General features: G+C 33.0%; 3 protein-coding genes across 4 annotated transcripts; all 3 read left to right on the top strand.

Annotated features, from left to right (window-relative positions):
• Positions 1–1,369: 1,369 nt before the first annotated feature.
• On the top strand, positions 1,370–5,004 carry LOC132167661 (CYP enzymes assisting alcohol dehydrogenase-like; the record flags this gene model as incomplete). The annotated part of the gene is made up of 7 exons (XM_059578674.1): positions 1,370–1,520; positions 1,623–1,768; positions 1,931–1,968; positions 2,121–2,529; positions 3,420–3,656; positions 4,134–4,292; positions 4,742–5,004. Coding segments are annotated over 7 exons (1,251 nt in total), but the record flags the coding sequence as incomplete, so codon positions are not given.
• A 5,333-nt stretch (positions 5,005–10,337) lies between these two features.
• LOC132179206 (CYP enzymes assisting alcohol dehydrogenase-like) lies at positions 10,338–14,516 on the top strand. The gene is given in 8 exon segments (XM_059591877.1): positions 10,338–10,487; positions 10,602–10,747; positions 11,212–11,249; positions 11,344–11,746; positions 12,993–13,229; positions 13,712–13,751; positions 13,754–13,869; positions 14,251–14,516. Coding segments are annotated over 8 exon segments (1,128 nt in total). The 5' UTR covers positions 10,338–10,450; the 3' UTR covers positions 14,362–14,516.
• A 2,100-nt stretch (positions 14,517–16,616) lies between these two features.
• Positions 16,617–20,092, top strand: LOC132179190 (8-hydroxygeraniol oxidoreductase-like). 2 transcript variants are annotated; one of them, XM_059591858.1, is made up of 7 exons: positions 16,620–16,781; positions 16,898–17,043; positions 17,248–17,285; positions 17,392–17,794; positions 18,705–18,941; positions 19,261–19,419; positions 19,827–20,092. In XM_059591858.1, exons 1-7 carry the CDS (start codon positions 16,745–16,747, stop codon positions 19,935–19,937), a joined length of 1,131 nt encoding a protein of 376 aa, XP_059447841.1. In that variant the 5' UTR covers positions 16,620–16,744; the 3' UTR covers positions 19,938–20,092. The 2 variants fall into 2 exon arrangements, with proteins under 2 accessions (XP_059447849.1, XP_059447841.1); XM_059591866.1 differs by lacking the exon at positions 19,261–19,419 and having other exon boundaries at positions 16,617–16,781.
• Positions 20,093–21,539: the final 1,447 nt, after the last annotated feature.

Below are 21,539 nucleotides of genomic sequence, written 5' to 3'. Positions count from 1 at the left end.
TTTTTTTTTTTTTTTTTTTTTATAATCAAATGCGGGAAAAGGTTACAAGGGAGGATCATTCCCACTCTTGATCCTAATAGAAGAGAGAATGGGAGATCTTATGGGAATGCTTCCGAACACAAGGTTAGAAGCGGCCCACTTAGCAAACCAATGTGCTCTAAAATTAGCACAACGTGACACTTTCAAAGCCTTACAACTTTGAAAAGAAGAAAAAATAAGAGAGATATCCTTCACTACACTAGAAAAGTTCCAATCTCTAAACACCAAGGGGTTATTAATGGCAGTTATCACCGTGACCCAGTCGAGCCATTTAACACTACTATATATATATATATATATATATATATATATATATATTGACATGTCCACACAAGGGAAGGGGGAGTGGAGGATTCGAACTAGTGTTCTTCGCTTCATGAGGCGTGGTACATAACCGATTGAGCTACCCTTTGGGGACAACACTACTATAATTAGCCAATGTGGGACAAACTCTAATTAATTGACTCTCTTCTCCATCATTCAATATAAAATGTATGGCCGGCCACTAGATATCGTTTTTAGTGGGTGCTAAGATGCTATATGCTAGCATGTGTCACACTGATGTGGTCATATGCACCAAAGTGTGGTCATATGCACCAAAGGGTACCCAATTGTTTCTCTCTCTCATATTTATGAATTGAATTATACAATCTAAAAAAAAAGTGTGAAGAAATATATTGAAAATAAATAAAAATAAATAAATAAAAAAGAGGACACAATCACTACCTGCATCCCACCACTATCCCACCACTATGAGATATATATTGATCAGATCGATATGAAAAGGATACATTTTATTTGTTTAGGAGGTCACTATCAATAAAATTAATAAAATAAAATGATTTTGTTTTTTACAGACTTTTGGGGAGGTTGAGGGGCGATGGCTAGCTCCTTTTGTCCTCCCTTGAATCTGTCCATGTCCCTGAGTCACTTGATCAATGATCACTTACATTTAATTAAACCATGAATGCAACTGATAATAATGACTTCTAAAGATAAGGATACTAATTTCGATTCATAATTTTCAAATTATTCCAGAATAATTGCAAATGAAATTGTGCCAAGCTTGCTGACTTGTATTTCATCTATAAAGACTTCCTTTGTGCGGATAGGAGCGCTCTTGTTTGAGCAAGGGAGCTTCTCTCATAATTCTCCTGTTGTTATCACTATTTTCTTTTCTTTGAACAGAAAATAATTAAGAGTCAGGATCTCCAAAATACCTTCCAACATTTGAAATATTTATAGTTCGAAGTACATTTCTACACTATTTAGAAAATATATATAGGATAACACTATTCCACTGGGTCAATATCAATCCACCCTCAAATAAATTGACTCTGTAAATTGTGGTGGGGTACTAGTGGTGGTGCATTACTCCCGTGTAGGTTATTATTTAAGAGGCACTAGAACACTAGTGACACACAGAACTCAAGATAACAAGGCAAGGTCGAAGAGCGTCTCAGAGGTCATCACATGCAAAGGTATGCCCTAATTATTGTATATGCTTTTCTATATATGTGGAGTTGTATAAAATGTTGCCAACACCCCTCTCCTTGATCTCTCTTTTCCCCCGTCAATGGCAGCTGCGGTGTGTTGGGGAATTGAGGAACCAGCTGTGAAGGTGGAAGAGATACAAGTAGATCCCCCAAAATCATCTGAAGTTCGTGTCAAAATCTTATATGCTAGTATCTGTCATTCCGACATCTTATGCACCAAAGGGTTTCCAATGGTTAGTATATATCTTCCTTGCTATTTCTTAATCCGGGTATTCGGGTCGCTTTGCCCCGACTAGATCATCGGGACACCATGCAAAGCTCTGAGTCAGTGTCTTAAAACATTTTTCGGCCAGAGGGTTTGATATTGTTGCTTCTTCTTGTTGTTGTTCTAACAGCCTCTTTTCCCTCGAGCTCTAGGACACGAAGGTGTTGGGTAAGCTGATATGATCTTTTGAGTTTTGAAGTTTCTAAAACGATTGAATATGAGAAAAATATTAACACCAATAATTTGTTATTAATAATTATGAAAAATTACTAATTAATTGAAGAAATTAAGAGAAACTATTTATGTAAATGCAATTGCAGTGTGGTAGAGAGCGTGGGAGAGGGAGTAAAAGATATAAAAGAAGGAGATCTTGTGATCCCAACCTACGTTGGGGAGTGCCAAGAGTGTGAGAATTGTTTGTCAGGGAAAACCAACTTGTGCCTTAAATACCCTTTGAACTTAAGCGGTCTGATGCCAGATGGCACTTCAAGATTGTCTGTGAAAGGGCAGAGGCTGTACCACATTTTAAGTTGCTCCACGTGGTCGGAGTACATGGTTGTCGACGCCAATTACGTTGTGAAGCTTGATCCAAGCGTAGCTCTGCCGCTGCCACATGCTAGCTTCATCTCTTGTGGGTTTTCTACTGGATTTGGGGCTGCGTGGAAGGAAGCCAAGATTGAAAAAGGATCAACGGTCGCTGTTCTTGGTCTCGGTGCCGTTGGATTAGGGGTACGTATGTTTTATGATTTTGTCAAAGTTTGTGATTAGGTAGTCATTCACTATCACTTCATAATATAAAAAAATTTATTGTAAAAGTTATAGAATTGTTAATCACACTTAAAAAAAATATATATATAAAGTCTCCTACAATTTGAGTAATTGTGGAATTTCATAGGCTCATAAGATGGGTGGGACAACGATTCTCTTTATTTCAAATTAAATAGATAATATTTATTTTATAGTCAAAATTTAAAATTAATGCATTTAAAATTATAAATAATTTCATTTAAAACAAAGAAAATACTATTTTAATAAGCTTTTGGGGTGTGTGGGCATGTACAATAAATGTCCTTTGCATTATACTTACAGAAAAAATACTATTGAATATATACAAATGACATCAGCCCTCACTCTGTAGCTCAAGTAGCCAAGGATTGAATTGCAAAAAAGAAAAAAAATACACCAACCGATATGGTCTCAAAGTTTTCAGATTGATAGTTGTAAGAAGCCCTCCATTAGGATTCCCAATTGAGAGGCTGTCGATGGGGCATAATTAAGGATTCCATGGACAGGCAATGGAGAGAGGCTCCTAAATAGGGCCTATTTACCCGAACAAGTCAATCCTACCAATAGCCTTTAACAATTGTAAGGGATTTCCTACCATCCAAAAAAAAAAAAAAATTGAAAGAGATCCCAATTCTTGTAAAACTAGATTCAATCTTGAGATTATTTAACTAGTTGGATTGATGTGTGTGCTTGTACTTCATCTTTTTGGTGGCTGTAATTTTAAAATATTGTTTTAATGCAGTTCAGATACTAAAAAAGAAAAGAAAAGAAATTATCTTACAAGGGGTGGATCAATGAAGTTGGAAAATTATGTCTTAATTTGTAAATTGCAGGCTATAGAGGGGGCTAGAACACAAGGGGCATCAAAGATAATTGGCATTGACAAAAACGAGAGAAAAAGAATAAAGGGGAAAGCTTTTGGAATGACGGACTTTATAAACCCGGATGAATGTGACAAGTCTATTTCCGAGCTAATCAAAGAAATAACCAATGGAATGGGTGTGGATTATTGCTTTGAGTGCACCGGCGTCGCACCCTTGATCAATCAAGCTCTCCTAGCCACCAAAATGGTATGTCTATCAATTCAAATATTTAGGTTAGAGTTCGTTAAGTCTCGCAATTTTGTAGTCTAAAAGTACGTTTTTCAACAATATTGTGAAAAGTGTCTTGTTTGAGAGCATGTATAACAAAAATAACAGTTTGAAAGAGTTAAAAAAAAAAATCTAAAATTTTAAATTGCAGTTAAGGGCAATGACGGACCCGGGGGGATTGGGAGTGGCTCTGGTCACTCCCCAAATCACAAGAAAAAAAAAAAATTAATGTTTTTTTTTGCCAATTAGTCCCTTCCAAAAAAATTTTGGCCCTTGCTCCTTCCCCAAATTAGAACCTGGGTCCATCCCTGGTTAAGGGAGCGTGTAAGGCTGAATCGATTTTACTTAACTGCAAAATGCACCCTTAAATCTTAATGATTGAGTTTATTTAAGTATTTATTTATTTATTTGTTTGTTTGTTTTTAACCTACCTTATTTGCTGATGATGGTGATAAGGGAAAAGGACAAACATTAGTGATTGGCGCAGGAGTTCATTCAACTGTGGAGATTAATCTCCTTTCCCTCTTGGTTGGTGGAAATTTGAAGGGGTCCATTTTCGGAGGGATCAAAGCCAAAACTGACCTCCCTGTTTTAATCGACAAATGCAAAAACAAGGTGAATTCCTATATGATGAATGTTACGGTTTTTCCTGCTCATACGTGGATATTGTTATCTAAAAAAATTGATTTAAAAAAAAAAAAACAATATTCACGTACGATTAGGAGAACACAAAAAAAAAAAAAAAACCGTAGCCTTTTTCTTTATATATAAAAGTTCAATATGCACATACACAAATGAATGGGTGTTAATGGGTGTAAAGTGGTGTTAATGGGTGTAAAGTTATAAGACTTAAATCGAATGAAATAATGATTAACATGTGAAATATTTTAATTAAAAATGAAAATCAACCGAATAGTCAAAGTTTAAACTTTGAATTTCTGTTATAGTATTATGTACAATTAGTATTTTATTTAAAAACAAAACTGATAAAAGATAATGAATTAAATGATAATGCTGAATTCCGAGAAATTTTGAAATGCTCATGTATTTTAATGTTTCCACAGGAAATACAACTAGATGAACTTTTGACTCACGAAGTTTCATTGGAAGACATAGATAAAGCGTTTGAGCTATTGAAGCAGCCTGATTGTGTGAAGGTCCTCATCAAGCTCTGATTAAAAAAAATCCCAGCAATAAATTAACAAGATATACATTTGCAACGATGGGCAAATGCATCGATCATTTCTTTCAAGTGTGTGTTTAACAATTTCCCCGTATACCTTCCCTTGTACGCGCATTATAATATTAGTAAGATTTTCCTTTTAAATTTTTGGCACCAAAACCAACCTTCTTTTCTTTTTCTTTTCTTGAACGTTGACACCACACAAATTACAAGCAAGGGTGTTTATAGGAGGTGGCAAAGTTGGAAATGGGATTTCAGTTTTTGAATAATGGTGTATTTGGGTTTATGTGATTTAAAAAAATGCAGTTTAGCTTTTCAGACTTTGTTTATAAATAAAAATTCAATTTTCCAATACAATTCCAATCAGGATAAGCGTCTTCATACACAACGACCCCACTTCCCACTTCCTAAGTACCTAATCGAGCCATTTAACACTACTATAATTAGCAAATGTGGGACAAACTCTAATTAGTTAGTCCTCTTCTCCAACATTCAAGTTAAAATGTATGGCCACTACATATCGTTTTTAGTGGGTGTATTAAGATGCTATATGCTAGCATGTGCCCCTTTTGTCCTCCATTTAATCTGTCCATGTCACTAATTCACTTGATCACTGACACTTAAACCATGCAACTGATAATAATGACTTCTAAGGATACTAATTTCATAATTTTCAAATTATTTTGGAATAATTGCAAATGAAATTGTGAAAAGCTTGCGACTTGTATTTCATCTAGAAAGGCGCCCTTTGTGTGGATAGGAGTGCTCTTGTTTGAGCAAGGGAGTTTCTCTCACAATTCTCCTGTTGTTATCACTGTTTGATGAGTGCTAAATATTACATATTAATTGAGTCCTTTAATTTGTATCCGTTAATCCCTTAGTTGTATTATCATCTAACGTTTTGTGTTAGTTTTGTAATTTTAATGTTTTTGCAAGGTGCAAGGAAAAATTGTGAATTTAATGTGAGAAATGCAAGTGCTAAAAAAAAAATAAATAAATAAAATAAAAAAAGTCACCAAGGGAAAAGGGATTGAGCTTAACACATCCAAGTACCTGTCCGGATGGTGGAAAGTCCCGTCCAGACGATGAAAAGTCCCATCCGGACGGACGTTCTTAATTGCCAGCGATGCAATTTGTCATTCAACTCCGCTTAGCACCGTTTTCTTGGGAGAAACCATAGGAAAAGGGTTATAAAAAGGAAAGAAAGAGAAGAAGAAGAAAAAAAAAAAGAGGGGGGGGGGGGACACAGGATGCAAAAAGGAGCCACTCGGCCAAGAATTGGGAGCTGCTCTCCCATTCAGCCCACTCAAGCATACCAGCACTCGTGTTAGTTTAATTTTTCCCTTTATGTTTAGCATCTTGTTTGTAGGATTTATTTTTATAGTTATGTGTAGCTAATTTTTTGACTAAGGTTAAGGGTGAAGCTTCACCGATGAATAACAACAATATTTTTATGTAATTTAATATTTTCCGATTTTATGAGATTTAATGTTTAAAAAGTTTTACTTCAATTCAATTAGTGGGATGATTATTGGATATGAGTTCAATCATGTTTTTCTCATGATTTGAGATAGTTTCGTTTAATTGATTATTTGGATTTTCTTTTGTCAAAATATTTGATATCTTTTGTGATTTGTCCTACGGATACATTTGATGATTTGGTTTAAAATTAGATATCCTTTGTGATTTATTTTACGGATACATTGAATGATTTAATTTAAATTTGATATCTTTTGTGATTTGTGTAATGGTTGGATACATTTGATGATTTAATTAATTCTTTTAAGTAAAGTAGAATATACATAAGATTTTTATTATGAGAACTTCGGATATATTGATGAACACCAGAATATGTTACTATGATTTTGTACGTGTAGATTCCACAACCTTGGTGCTTAATTTGTTATTTGATTAATTTCATCTTGTTTAGTTTATGGTTTTTTATTTATTTTTATTTAAAATCACTCACATTTGGGAACAAGGTTAAGATTTAATTGGTTTGGATATATTTGGTTTTCATAAACACAATTTTCAACGGGTTTGACCTCTCACTTACAACACTATATTGTAAAACGATTCATACACTTGCGAGTATAATAAAATTTCATAACACTGTTCTTTCTTCTTTGGGCAGAGAATAATAGGGAGTCTGAATCTCCAAAATACCTTCCAACATTTGAAATGTTTATAGTTCAAGGTACATTTTTGCATATCAGGAAAGAGTTTGGACAACAATACTACCTTTTCTTGAGAAGCCTTGTAATTCAAAATAAAAACAAAGTAATTAAAGGGTGGCCGAATCACCCCCTAAGGAGTGATCGACCACCAATTTATTCCTTTAAGGGGTGGTAGGAGTTGAGGGGATGGCTGACATTAAAAAAAAAAAAAAAATACTTTTTTAATTTTTTTCAAAAAACACAGAATGAAAGAAAAACAACACCCACGTTAATACCAAGTCATGGTTAGGCTGTCATTTAAAGTATAACCCTTGATTCGGATTTTAAAATCATCAAGTTTAAAATCAAAATTTTAATATAAATAAAAAACATGCAATCACAAATATTATTGTTAGTATTAGTTTACTAATGGTTCATCAAGAATTGCAGGGAAAGAGGGTCTCAATCCTCTGTAATAAAACATATAAAAGCATCTTCTTTTTCTTGTTTGACAAAAGAGTACGTAGTCAATCGGAATAGGATCCTCGATCTCCAGTTTATAATAGACTAAAGAATATTGGGTTTATGGCTAAAATTTTTTTAAAAAAAAAATTGTAGAGCCACAAATAGGACACCTGTCCCATTACAAAAAATAATAATAATAAATAATATTTCAGATTAAAAAAAATAAAAAATGAAATAATAAAAAAATAAGTGGCCCATCTTGGCCATAGGGAGTGGCCGGATCACTCTATTTTAGCTGGAGGTGGCTCTCAAGTCACCCCAATGGCCGGCCAAGGGTGGCTGGACCACCTCATGGCCCTTAGGGGTGGTCCCGCCACCTTCAAGGGCCAATTTTTTTTTTTATTATTTTTAGTTTGGGTTTAGGGGGTGGCCGGACCACCCCCAATGGCCATGAGTGGCCTTGGCCACCCCTGCCCCAACTGAGGTGGCCAACCATTTCTTAATTTTTTTATAATTTTTTCTTTTTATATATATATATATATATATAATATTTTTTTATTTTTTTATTAATGAGACAATGTCCTATTTATAGTTTCAAAATCTCTTTAAAAAAATTATGACCATTAAATAGATATTTTCTAGTCAAATGAACTGTAGTGAATCTGTTTAGTTAATCATCAAGCAGTGGTGGAAGCCTCATTATGGCCAGTAGTGGCCGCCGTGGCCCCCACAACAATTTGTTTTTTTTTAAAAAAAATTGTAAGGAGATTTGCATTTGTTAGAAGCACGGCTTCCATGCACGGTGCAAAAAACAAAAACAAAAAAAAAAAAAACTAGGCCCCACACTAGTCTGAAAAATACTCACAAAAATCCAATAAGGTATACTTTTCTACGCCCATTACTTTTTTCTTTTTTTTAATCTTTGTAATGAATTAAAAAAAAAAAAAAAATCATGAACTAAAACGTAAGAACTAAAAGGTGAAAAAAAAAACCCAGAACGGTGTATTAAAAAAAAAAAAAAAATGCAAGGACATGTATCATTTAACTTAGAAAAAATTACAGTTTACCCCCTAAAGTTGACAGCATTTTTCAATTCGAACATCAAAGTTTTAATTTTTGCAATTCACCCCCACAAAATTTCAAATTTTTTTTTTCAATTCGACCAATATTATCCTAAAATTCTCATATTGCCCATAATTTTTTTTTTTTTAATTTTTTATGAAAGAAAAAAATAAATTTGGAGATACAAAAATGGCCAGATGGCCAAAGGGGTGGCTACCGCCGTAGCCACCCTGAATTTTTTTTTTTTTTATAAAAAATAAAAAAATAAAAATCATGGGCAATATGAGAAGTTTTGGATACAATTGGTCAAATTGCAAAAATTTGAAACTTTGGGGGGGTAGATTGCAAAAATTAAAACTTTAGTGTTCGAATTTAAAAACGTTGTCAACTTTAGGGGGATAAACTGTAATTTTCCCCTTAACCTATGTCCATTACGGTGCAAGTGGAGACTGTTAGGGTTTTTTACTTTTTTTATAATAAAAATTGCTATTGCAAATAAATAGAAAGAGAGTACACTACCCCTCAATTAACTTTGAGGCTGCAACTCAATTGCTCAGCAAATTAGCAAGCAAAGTGAAAGCACTTCTAAGAACTAGAATACCTTTGCCATTTCAAGTTCTATTTTTTACAGTTCATGTGTTTTTTCTATTGATTTTTTCAAGTTTTATTTGTTTTCAGGGGCACAGTCCACTGTCCAACTTCTCTAGTTTTTTTAACATATAATTTTCTCTTTCATTGAATTTTGACTTCCATAATAGAAAAGAAAAAAAAAAACAGAAAAATGAATTTGCAACTTTAGATTGATTTTTTTTTTTTTCCTCTTTTAATACTATGAATAAGTTCTTGATCACTTCTTCTATTTTTTGTATTATAAGATAAATTACTAATTGTTAAAACAAGACTTCGCAACAAAATGAATGATGATTTTTTTGCAAACAATTTAATTCTCTATATTGAAAGGGAAATTGTTAAGAGCTTTAATTTAGATTCGATACTTGATGATTTTATTTTTCTGAGAAACCGCAAAGTGCAATTCTAAACACTTTTTATATTGCTCTTTTTGTACTAGTGCCGACATATTACATTTTTAATATATCAATTTTAGCACATATTTATAAACTTTTATAGTTATCTTTTTTTTGTGATAAATTACTCCATTTTTATTTCAAAGTATGTTTATCTTATTTTTTGTTGGGCCCTTACAAAAATAATTATCTGGCTCAACAACTTGTCAGCATGTACAATCATTCACCCATCAAACTATTAATGCAGTCACATGCATCTTTCATTATCTGACGATTCTGACTTTTGTCACTTTTTTTGTCTTTTGTCTTTTTTTTTTTGTACTATTAATGCAGTCACATGCATCTTTCATTATCTGACGATTCTCATTTTTTTGTCTTTTGTCTCTTAAGAAAAAAGACAAAAAAAACTTTGGTCAGTCGTTTTTCTAATGGGGGTAATGTGGCTATGCTGAATAATTCTGTATCGCACCTTCTTATTTCCTTTCATTTTGTAAAAGTGAATGCGGTCTTATCCATCGCAATATTTGGTACATGAAAATGAAAATGAGTTTTATGGGATCGAAGAGTTGAGTGTAACTATTATATCAATATTATAAAATAATTATAAGACAAAAAATATAATTTTTAGTATTATTATATTGAGTAAATATATGTATAATATATAACATATCACTGTCCCACTATATTAATGGGTCAATATCAATCCACCAGGCCTTAAATACATTGACTATGCCAGATCCACATAAGGTGATGGTAGTAAATTGTGGTGGGGTACATACTGGTGGTGGATTACTCCGACGTAGGTTATTATTGAAGAGTCACCAGTGCACTAGTACAGTGCGTCCAAGACTTCCATTTTTGATAACTTAAGACAACAAGGCAATGTCGAAGAGGGTCTCAGAGGTCATCACATGCAAAGGTATATATGCCTTACTTTATTATATATGCTTTTCTATATATGTGGACTTGTATAAAATATTGCCTACACCTCTCGCTATCTCATCTCTCTTATATTTTCCCCCGTTAATGGCAGCTGCGGTGTGTTGGGGAATTGAGGAACTAGCTGTGAAGGTGGAAGAGATACAAGTAGATCCCCCAAAATCATCTGAAGTCCGTGTCAAAATCTTATATGCTAGTCTCTGTCACTCCGACTTGTTATCCATCAAAGGTTTCCCAATTGTTAGTATCTTCCTTGGCTTTTTTTTTTTTTTTTTTTAATCGGGTATCTAGGGCTTTGCTACGACTAGATTTTTGATAGGGTTTGATAAAGTTTGGGGTGACGCTAAAGAATTATTTGTACTAAGGATGATCAAACTTTAAAATTAATGATTAAGAGCCTGTATGAGATTGCATTTAAAAAATAAAGCTTTTAAATCAAAAAGAGCTTTTAAGCAAAAGCTTTATTTTTAAACTTTTACCAAAAGTGCGTTTTGATATTTTTAGGCTTTTTGGACCCTTAAAAATGCTTTTAATTTTTTTACCAAATGAATACTTTTTTCTTCAAACGGAGTTTTTTAATATTAAAAGTATTTTTAGGCCTCTTAAACACAATCTCAAACAAGCCCTAAGTGACTTACCGCTCCAACAACTTGTATTGTGCCTATCTATGACTTTGATGTTGTTGCTTGTTGATGTTGTAACAGCCTCTTTTCCCTCGAGTTATAGGACATGAAGGTGTTGGGTAAGCTCTCTTTTGAAGTTTCTGACCAATAATTATGACAAATTAATTGAAGAAATCAATTAAGAACTATATATATATATATATGCAATTGCAGTGTGGTAGAGAGCGTCGGGGAGGAAGTAAGAGATATAAAAGAAGGAGATGTTGTGATCCCAACCTACATTGGGGAGTGCCAAGAGTGTGAGAATTGTTTGTCAGGGAAGACCAACTTGTGCCTTAAATACCCTTTGCCCTCAAGCGGTCTGATGCCTGATGGCACTTCAAGGATGTCTGTGAAAGGGCAGAGGCTCTACCACATTTTTACTTGCTCCACGTGGTCGGAGTACATGGTTGTCGACGCCAATTACGTTGTCAAGATTGATCCAAGCGTAGCTCTGCCACATGCTAGCTTCCTCTCTTGTGGGTTTTCGACTGGATTTGGGGCTGCTTGGAAGGAAGCTAAGATTGAAAAAGGATCAACGGTCGCTGTTCTTGGTCTAGGTGCCGTTGGATTAGGGGTACGTATCTTTTGTGATTTTGTCAAAGTTTATATATATAAAGTCTCCTACAATTTGAGTAATTGCCTAATTTCATTGGCTCACAAGACCGGTGAGACAAACGTTCTCTTAATTGTAAATTAAATGGATAATATTTATTTTATAGTTAAGATTTAAAGTGGATACATCTAAGTCTAAGGTTATACATAATTCCATATTAATTAAATCTTTTAGAAGATATGTCAACATTGACTTTATATGCACAATTAAATTAAGTGACTTTAAATTTTAACTTTGAAATGAATAATATTTATTTCATTTAAACCAAAGAGAATACTATTCCAATAAGCTTTTGGGCTGTGTGTGGGCATGTGGAATAAATGTCCTTTGCATTATACTTATAGAAAAATAATAATAATAAAAATAATAATAAAATCAAATAAAAATCAAATAATAAAAGGTAATGATATCAAATGTTTTTCATGGTAAAACACCATCCCAATGGTCTCAAAGTTTTCGGATTCTATTTCTTTACTTTTGTTTTTTCTTTCTTAAAACAAAAATATTAACAAACAACCTAAATATAAAACCCTTTAAAATATAAAAACAATTTTCTCATTTATGTCCCGTTATAACCCTTTTCAAATCAAACACAAAAAAACACATTAATAAACAAAGCCTATTTTTTTTTTTTTCCTGAAACATAGGCTTCTAAAAAGGAATGAGATATTGAGATCCTACAATTGGGAATCCCCTGATCAATTTCCTCTGCCTCTTGGGTAAGCAATTGCGAAAAGTTCTCCACGTGGATTCCCAATTAATTGAGAGGCTTTCGATGGGGATCAATTGGAGATCCCCTCAATTGACTGCCCCTTATGATAAACAATCGTACGAAGCTCTCCATCATGATTTCCAATTGAGATTGCTCTCGAGGGGGGCATAATTAGGGATTCCATGGAGCAGGCAATTAAGAGAGGCTCCTAATAGGGCCTATTTACCCGAACAAATGAATCCTACCGATAGCATTTAACAATTGTAAAGGATTTCCAGCAATCCAAACAAAAAAAAATTGTATAACTAGATTCAATCCTTGAGATTATTTAACTAGTTGGATTGATGTGTGTTTGTACTTCCTCTTTTTGGATTGATGTGTGTTATATTTTTTTAATGCAGTTCAGCTACTAAAAAAGAAAAGAAAAGAAAAAATTATATTACAAGTGGTGGATCAAGGAAGTTGGAAAATTATGTCTTAATCTGTAAATTGCAGGCTATAGAGGGGGCTAGAATACAAGGGGCATCAAAGATAATTGGCATTGACAAAAACGAGAGAAAAAGAATAAAGGGAAAAGCTTTTGGAATGACTGACTTTATAAACCCCGATGAATGTGACAAGTCCATTTCCGAGCTAATCAAAGAGATAACCGATGGAATGGGTGTGGATTATTGCTTTGAGTGCACCGGCGTCGCACCCTTGATCAATCAAGCTCTCCTAGCCACCAAAATGGTATGTCTATCAATTCAAATATTTAAGTTAGAGTTCGTTAAGTCTTGCAATTTTGTAGCTTAAAAGTACGTTTTTCAACAAAATTGTGAAAAGTGTCTTATTTGAGAGCATGTATAACAAAAATAACAGTTTGAAAGAGTGAAAAAGAAAAATTCTACATTTTTAAATTGCAGTTAAGGGCAATTACGGACCCCCAGGGGGGACTAGGAGTGGCTCTGGTCACCCTCCAAATCACAAGAAAGAAAATATATATATATTTTTGCCAATTGGTCCCTCCCAAAAAAAATTTGGCCCTTGGTCCCTTCCCAAATTGAAACCTGGGGTCCATCCCTGGTTAAGGGAGCGTATATTTAAAGGCGGAATCGATTTTACTTCCTGCAAAATGCACCCTTAAATCTTAATGATCGAGTTTATTTAAGTATTTATTTATTTATTTGTTTGTTTGTTTTTAACCTACCTTATTTGCTGATGATGGTGATAAGGGAAAAGGACAAACATTAGTAATTGGCGTAGGAGTTCATTCAACTTGGAGATTAATTTCGTTTCCCTCTTGGTTGGTGGAAATTTGAAGGGGTCCATTTTCGGAGGGATCAAAGCCAAAACTGACCTCCCTGTTTTAATAGACAAATGCAAAAATAAGGTGAATTCTTACTAAAAAATTATTATTATTTTTTTAAAATATTCACATAGGATTAAGAGAAAAAGAAAAAGAAAAGAAAAGAAAAAAAAAAAAAACTGTAGCATTTTTCTCTCTACTTTACAATTTGCTATTTCACTTTACAAATGAATGTGTGTTAAGTTATAAGACTTAAATCAAATGAAATAATGATTAACATGTGAAATATTTTAATTAAAAATGAAATCAACCGAAGACTCAAAGTTTAAACTTCAAATTTTATTATGTTAAATTACTATTTTATTTAAAAATAAGACTGATAAAAGATAATGAATTCAATCATTTACAAATGATGCTGAATTCTGAGTACTTTTGAAATGCTTATGTATTTTAATGATTCCACAGGAAATCCAACTAGATGAACTCTTGACTCACGAAGTTTCATTGGAAGACATAGATAAAGCGTTTGAGCTATTCAAGCAGCCTGATTGTGTGAAGGTCCTCATCAAGCTCTGATTAAAAAAAAAAAAAAAAAAATCCCAGCAATCAAACAAGATGTACATTTGCAACAATGGGCAAATGCATCGTTTCTTTCAAGTGTGTGTTTAACAATTTCCCTGTATACCTTCCCTTGTATGAGCATTATAATATTAGTAAGATTTTCCTTTTAAATTTTTGGTACCAAAACCAACCTTTCTTCTTTTCTTGAATATTGGCACCACACAAATTACAAGTAAGAGGGTTTATAGGAGGTGGCAGAGCTGGAAATGAGATTTCTATTTTTAAATAATAGTTCATTTGGGTTTGTAATTTTTAAAGTATAATTTTAAAAAATACAGTTTAGCTTTTCAGACTTTATAAATAAAAACTCTATTTTCTAATACAATTCCGATTAGGATAAACGTCTTCATACACAACTACTCCAATCCACCTAAGCAAAAAACAAGTACTCCAATCAACATGGGTTCACAAGACACAAGTTAGGGTTTGATGCATCTCTAAGGCATGCACCTTCAATTTGCATCCTATGAGCACTTTAAACACAACAAGACGCAAGTCATATCCTCTGAAAATTAGCCTTAGAAGATGCCCATATAGAAAACTTTAATATTAAAATAAAATGACATTGATGCGAAGCAATTAAGACAATAAATCATCAAAGTCATTGTTGTAGACTTGTAGCATCATAGACATTTTTGTTAGAAGAGGATAAAAGATTTGGTACAATATAATAAGACAATATTGATGCATGAGTGTACGGTATTGAGTTTTACCTGTTGGAGTAGGTGGTCGATGCCGTCCAAACAAGTAGAGCTCAAACTACCAAAAACCTACCCAAGTAAAAGTAAAGGGTTAAATACTAAATTTTATTGCTTTATTATTATTATTTTTTTAGGGTTCTATTTTTGGGCCGTGATTTTAAGCACGTCGGCGTGCTAAGCATGCCAGGTTATTATTTTTTTTTAAAAAAAAAAAATAATAATAATATTAAAAACAAAAAAGAAAAAAATTTTGCCAGCATGCACGCCGGCATTGTGTTTAGCTTCACCCTTGATTTTTATAACAAGAGGTTCATGTAGTTTTGATAATATACCAAACTAATCATTCTGTTAGTTGACCGTTAATTGATTCAACAGAAATCCACGTGGACCAATCAAATGTTGACACGTGGCACTTACTTAATTTTTTTTTTTTTTTAACAAAAAATACATTATTTTTTAATTTTAAAAAAAATTTAAGTATGAACCACGTGTCAACATTTGATTAGTTCACGTGAATTTTCGTTAAATCAACTAATGGTCAACTGACAGAAGATTAATTTGATTTATTATCAAAATCAAAAACCTACTGTAATAAAAATTAAATTTTAAAAAAACAAATAAAGTAACAAAATTCGTGGAAGTATTTAGTATTTAACTCAAAAAGTAAATGGGACCTGCCCATACGCTTTCTGTCAAAATCAACTGTCGATGAATTTGATGCTCATACGTACAATTTCTCAAGCAGGTGGAGTGCACCCTCTCTTAAAAATTCACAGCCTGCTTCATCAACAGTCAACAGAGGCCATTAATGTTGGGTGAGCGAGATGCACACCACTGACCACACACCACACAGAGGAATGCTACAATGCATTCTATCCACCATCGCTTCACCTTGTCATCTTGATTTTTTCAAAAAAAAAAAAAAAAAAAAGAACAGAGAGAGAAGAGATGGTAGGGAGATGGTGGATAGAATGAAGAAAAGCATATCTCCACCGCACATGTTGTGGCTTCTTTGAACAATCCAAAAGTTGCGCAAAAAAACAAAAAGAAATTGCAGGACAGCTTGCAGACAGGTTCTGTCAGCAAGAATTTGGAAGGATTATAGGCCATCATCAGAATAGTATACTGTATACTGACTAATACAGTTACAACAAAAAATATCTATGGTGGTTTGATAAAGCTTTTTTAGAAAGTATTTTTTATTTTGTAATTGAAAAATATGTTTTGATGCGAGATATATATATATATATATATATATATATATATATATGCGTTTAAAATTGTTTGTTATCTGACTAATCAAATGTTATTTTAGCTATTCAAATGTTTAATTCTAAGAGTTGAGTATAACTATTATATCAATATTATAAAATAATTACAGGACAAAAAATATAATTTTTAATTATATTAGTATTACTCGTATAATATATATATATATATTAATGGGTCAATATCAATCCACCAGGCCTTAAATACATTGACTATGCCAGATCATCATAAGGTGATGGTAGTAAATTGTGGTGAGGTACGTACTGGTGGTGGATTACTCCGACGTAGGTTATTATTTAAGAGTCACTAGTGCACTAGTGACAGTGCGCCCAAGACTTCCATTTTTGATAACTTCAGATAACAAGGCAATGTCGAACAGCGTCTCAGAGGTCATCACATGCAAAGGTATACATGTCTTACTCAATTATATATGCTTTTCTATATATGTGGACTTGTATAAAATATTGCCAACACCTCTGTAGCTATCTCATCTCTCTTATATTTTCCCCCGTTAATGGCAGCTGCGGTGTGTTGGGGAATTGAGGAACCAGCTGTGAAGGTGGAAGAGATACAAGTAGATCCCCCCAAATCATCTGAAGTCCGTGTCAAAATCTTATATGCTAGTATCTGTCACTCCGACTTGTTATCCATCAAAGGTTTCCCAATTGTTAGTATCTATATCGGGTATCTAGGGCTTTGCTACAACTAAATTTTTTATCGGGTCAGATAAAGTTTGGGGTGACGCTACAGAATTATTTGTACTAAGAATGATCAAACTTTAAAATTGATGGTTAAGTGACTTACCGCTCGAACCAACTCGTGTTGTGTGTGTCTTTGATTTTGATGTTGTTGCTTGTTGATGTTGTAACAGCCTCTTTTCCCTCGAGTTATAGGACATGAAGGTGTTGGGTAAGCTCTCTTTTGAAGTTTCTGACCAATAATTATGACAAATTAATTGAAGAAATTAATTAAGAACTATATATATATATATATATATATATATATGCAATTGCAGTGTGGTAGAGAGCGTCGGGGAGGAAGTAAGAGATATAAAAGAGGGAGATGTTGTGATCCCAACCTACATTGGGGAGTGCCAAGAGTGTGAGAATTGTTTGTCAGGGAAGACCAACTTGTGCCTTAAATACCCTTTGCCCACAAGCGGTCTGATGCCTGATGACACTTCAAGGATGTCTGTCAAAGGGCAGAGGCTCTACCACGTTTGTTCTTGCTCCACGTGGTCGGAGTACATGGTTGTCGACGCCAATTACGTTGTCAAGATTGATCCAAGCGTAGCTCTGCCACATGCTAGCTTCCTCTCTTGTGGGTTTTCTACTGGATTTGGGGCGGCTTGGAAGGAAGCTAAGCTTGAAAAAGGATCAACGGTCGCTGTTCTTGGTCTCGGTGCCGTTGGATTAGGGGTACGTATCTTTTGTGATTTTGTCAAAGTTTGTGATTAGGTACTAATTAACCTATCACTTATATATATATATATATAAGTCTCCTACAATTTGAGTAATTGCCTAATTTCATTGGCTCACAAGACCGGTGAGACAAACGTTCTCTTAATTGTAAATTAAATGGATAATATTTATTTTATAGTTAAGATTTAAAGTTGATACATATAAGTCTAAGGTTATACATAATTTCATATTAATTAAATCTTTTAGAAAATATGTCAACATTGACTTTATATGCACAATTAAATTAAGTGACTTTAAATTTTAACTCTGAAATGAATAATATTTATTTCATTTAAAACAAAGAGATTTGCATTATAGAAAAAAAAAAAAAATCAAATAATAAAAGGTAATGATATCAAATGTTTTTCATGGTAAAACACCAACCTATATGGTCTCAAAGTTTTCCGACTCTATTTCTTTACTTTTGTTTTTTCTTTCTTAAAACGAAAATATTAACAAACAACCTAAATATAAAACCCTTTAAAATATAAAAACAATTTTCACATTTATGTCACGGTATAACCCTTTTCAAATTAAACACAAAAAAAAACACATTAATAAAGAAAGCCAATTTTTTTTTTCCTGAAACATAGGCTAAAAAAAGGAATGAGATATTGAGATCCTACAATTGGGCCTATTTACCCGAACAAATGAATCCTACCGATAGCATTTAACAATTGTAAGGGATTTCCTACAATCCAAATAAAAAATAAAAAAATAAAAATTGTAAGAGACCCCGATTCTTATATAACTAGATTCAATCATTAAGATTATTTAATTAGTTGGATTGATGTGTGTGCTTGTACTTCCTATTTCAAGTGGTGGATCAAGGAAGTTGGAAAATTATGTCTTAATCTGTAAATTGCAGGCTATAGAGGGGGCTAGAATACAAGGGGCGTCAAAGATAATTGGCATTGACAAAAACGAAAGAAAAAGAATAAAGGGAAAAGCTTTTGGAATGACCGACTTTGTAAACCCTGATGAATATGACAAGTCCATTTCCGAGCTAATCAAAGAGATAACCAATGGAATGGGTGTGGATTATTGCTTTGAGTGCACTGGCGTTGCACCCTTGATCAATCAAGCTCTCATGGCTACTAAAATGGTATGTCTATCAATTCAAATATTTAAGTTAGAGTTCGTTTTGTTTAGCAATTTTGTAGTTTAAAAGTACGTTTTTCAACAAAATTGTGAAATTAAAAGTGTCTTGTTTAAGAGTGTGTTTTACCAAAAATAATAGTTTGAAAGAGTGAAGAAGAAAAATATACATTTTCAAATTGCAGTTAAGGGAGCGTATATTTAAAAGCCGAATCGATTTTACTTAACTGCAAAATGCACCCTTAAATCTTAATGATCGAGTTTATTTAAGTATTTATTTGTTTGTTTGTTTTTAACCTACCTTATTTGCTGATGATGGTGATAAGGGAAAAGGACAAACATTAGTAATTGGCGTAGGAGTTCATTCAACTGTGGAGATTAATCTCCTTTCCCTCTTGGTTGGTGGAAATTTGAAGGGGTCCATTTTCGGAGGGATCAAACCCAAAACTGACCTCCCTGTTTTAATCGACAAATGCAAAAACAAGGTGAATTCCTATATGATGAATGTTACGGTTTTTCCTGCTTATACGTGGATATTGATTTCTAAAAAAATTGATTTTTTTAAAAAATAATATTTACGTAGAATTAGGAGGACAAAAAAAAAATGTAGCGTTTTTCTCTATATATAAAAGTTCAATATGCACATACACAAATGAATGGGTGTTAAGTTATAAGACTTAAATCAAATGAAATAATGATTAACATGTGAAATATTTTAATTAAAAATGAAAATCAACTGAAGAGTGAAAGTTTAAACTTTGAATTTCTGTTATAGTATTATGTAAAATTACTATTTTATTTAAAAACAAAACTGATAAAAGATAATGAATTAAATGAAAATGTTGAATTCTGAGAAATTTTGAAATGCTCATGTATTTTAATGTTTCCACAGGAAATACAACTAGATGAACTTTTGAGTCACGAAGTTTCATTGGAAGACATAGATAAAGCGTTTGAGCTATTGAAGCAGCCTGATTGTGTGAAGGTCCTCATCAAGCTCTGATTAAAAAAAATCCCAGCAATAAATTAATAAGATATACATTAATTGCAACAATGGGCAAATGCATTGATCGTTTCTTTCAAGTGTGTGTTTAACAATTTCCCCGTATACCTTCCCTTGTACAAGTATTATAATATTAGTAAGATTTTCCTTTTAAATTTTTGGTACCAAAACCAACCTTTCTTCTTTTCTTGAATACTGACACCACAAAAATTACAAGCAAGAGGGTTTATAGGAGGTGGCAGAGCTGGAAATGAGATTTTTATTTTTAAATAATAGTTCATTTGGGTTTGCGATTTTTAAAAGTATAATTTTAAAAAATACAGTTTAGCTTTTCAGACTTTATAAATAAAAACTCTATTTTATAATACAATTCCGATCAGGATAAACGTCTTCATACACAACTACCCCAATCCACCTAAGCAAAAAACAAGTACTCCAATCAACATGGGTTCACAAGACACTAGTTAGGGTTGTGATGCATCTCTAAGGCATGCACCTTCAATTTGCATCCTATGAGCACTCTAAACACAACAAGACGCAAGTCATATCCTTTGAAAATTAGCCTTAGAATATGCCCATATAGAAAATTTTAATATTAAAATAAAATGACATTGATGCGAAGCAATAATTAAGACAATAAATCATCTAAGTCATTGTTGTAGCATCATAGACATTTTTGCTATAAGTAAAAGTAAATGGGACCTGCCCATACGTACACTTTCTGTCAAAATCAACTGTCGATGAATTTGACGCTCATACGTACAATTTCTCAAGCAGGTGGAGTGCACCCTCTCTTAAAAATTTACAGCCTGCTTCATCAATAGTCAACAAGGCCATTAATGTTGGGTGAGCGAGATGCACCCCACTGGCCACACACCACACATGTTGTGGCTTCTTTGAACAATCCAAATGTTGCGCAAAAAAATAAAAAGAAATTGCAGGGCAGCTTGCTGACAGGTTCTGTCAGCAAGAATTTGGAATGATTATAGGCCATTATCAGAATAGTATACTGTATAGTATAGTATGACTAATACAGTCATAACAAAAAATATCTATGGTGGTTTGATGAAGCTTTTTAGAAAGTGTTTTTTATTTTGTAATTGAAAGATATGTTTTGATGTGATATATATGTGTTTAAAATTGTTTGTTATCTGGCTAGTCAAATGTTATTTTGACTAATTGGATGCTAAAATGGGAGCAAACAAGCTGCATTCAACTCATTAATTTGAAGAATGACAAAAATTTCTTACAAAAACAAACCATTCTGTAAGAATGATGGGTCCTTTTAAGTCATTAAAAAAATATATGAGAAGCTTATGTTATTAAAAAAATAATTATTTTTCACATGCTAAGAGACACATTACTTTTAGAGGAAATTTGTGTCCTTTGGAGAAACATTTGGTGGGCTGCAATGGTGTTCGATTGCCAAATGTAAAAACAAAGGGGTTTTTTTTTTTTTTTTTTAATCCCAAACATTATCTCTCCTCTATAAAGAATAAAGAAATACTTAGAGAGAAAAAATAAATAAATGAGATAATGAAAGTGGATAACTAAAATATAAAGTTAGGTGTACGTATTTTAAAAAGTAAATAGCTAAAATAG

Source organism: Corylus avellana, chromosome ca1 (genome assembly GCF_901000735.1).
Source record: "Corylus avellana chromosome ca1, CavTom2PMs-1.0".
Classification (NCBI taxonomy): Eukaryota; Viridiplantae; Streptophyta; class Magnoliopsida; order Fagales; family Betulaceae; genus Corylus; species Corylus avellana.
This window is presented reverse-complemented; position numbering and strand designations above follow the sequence as displayed.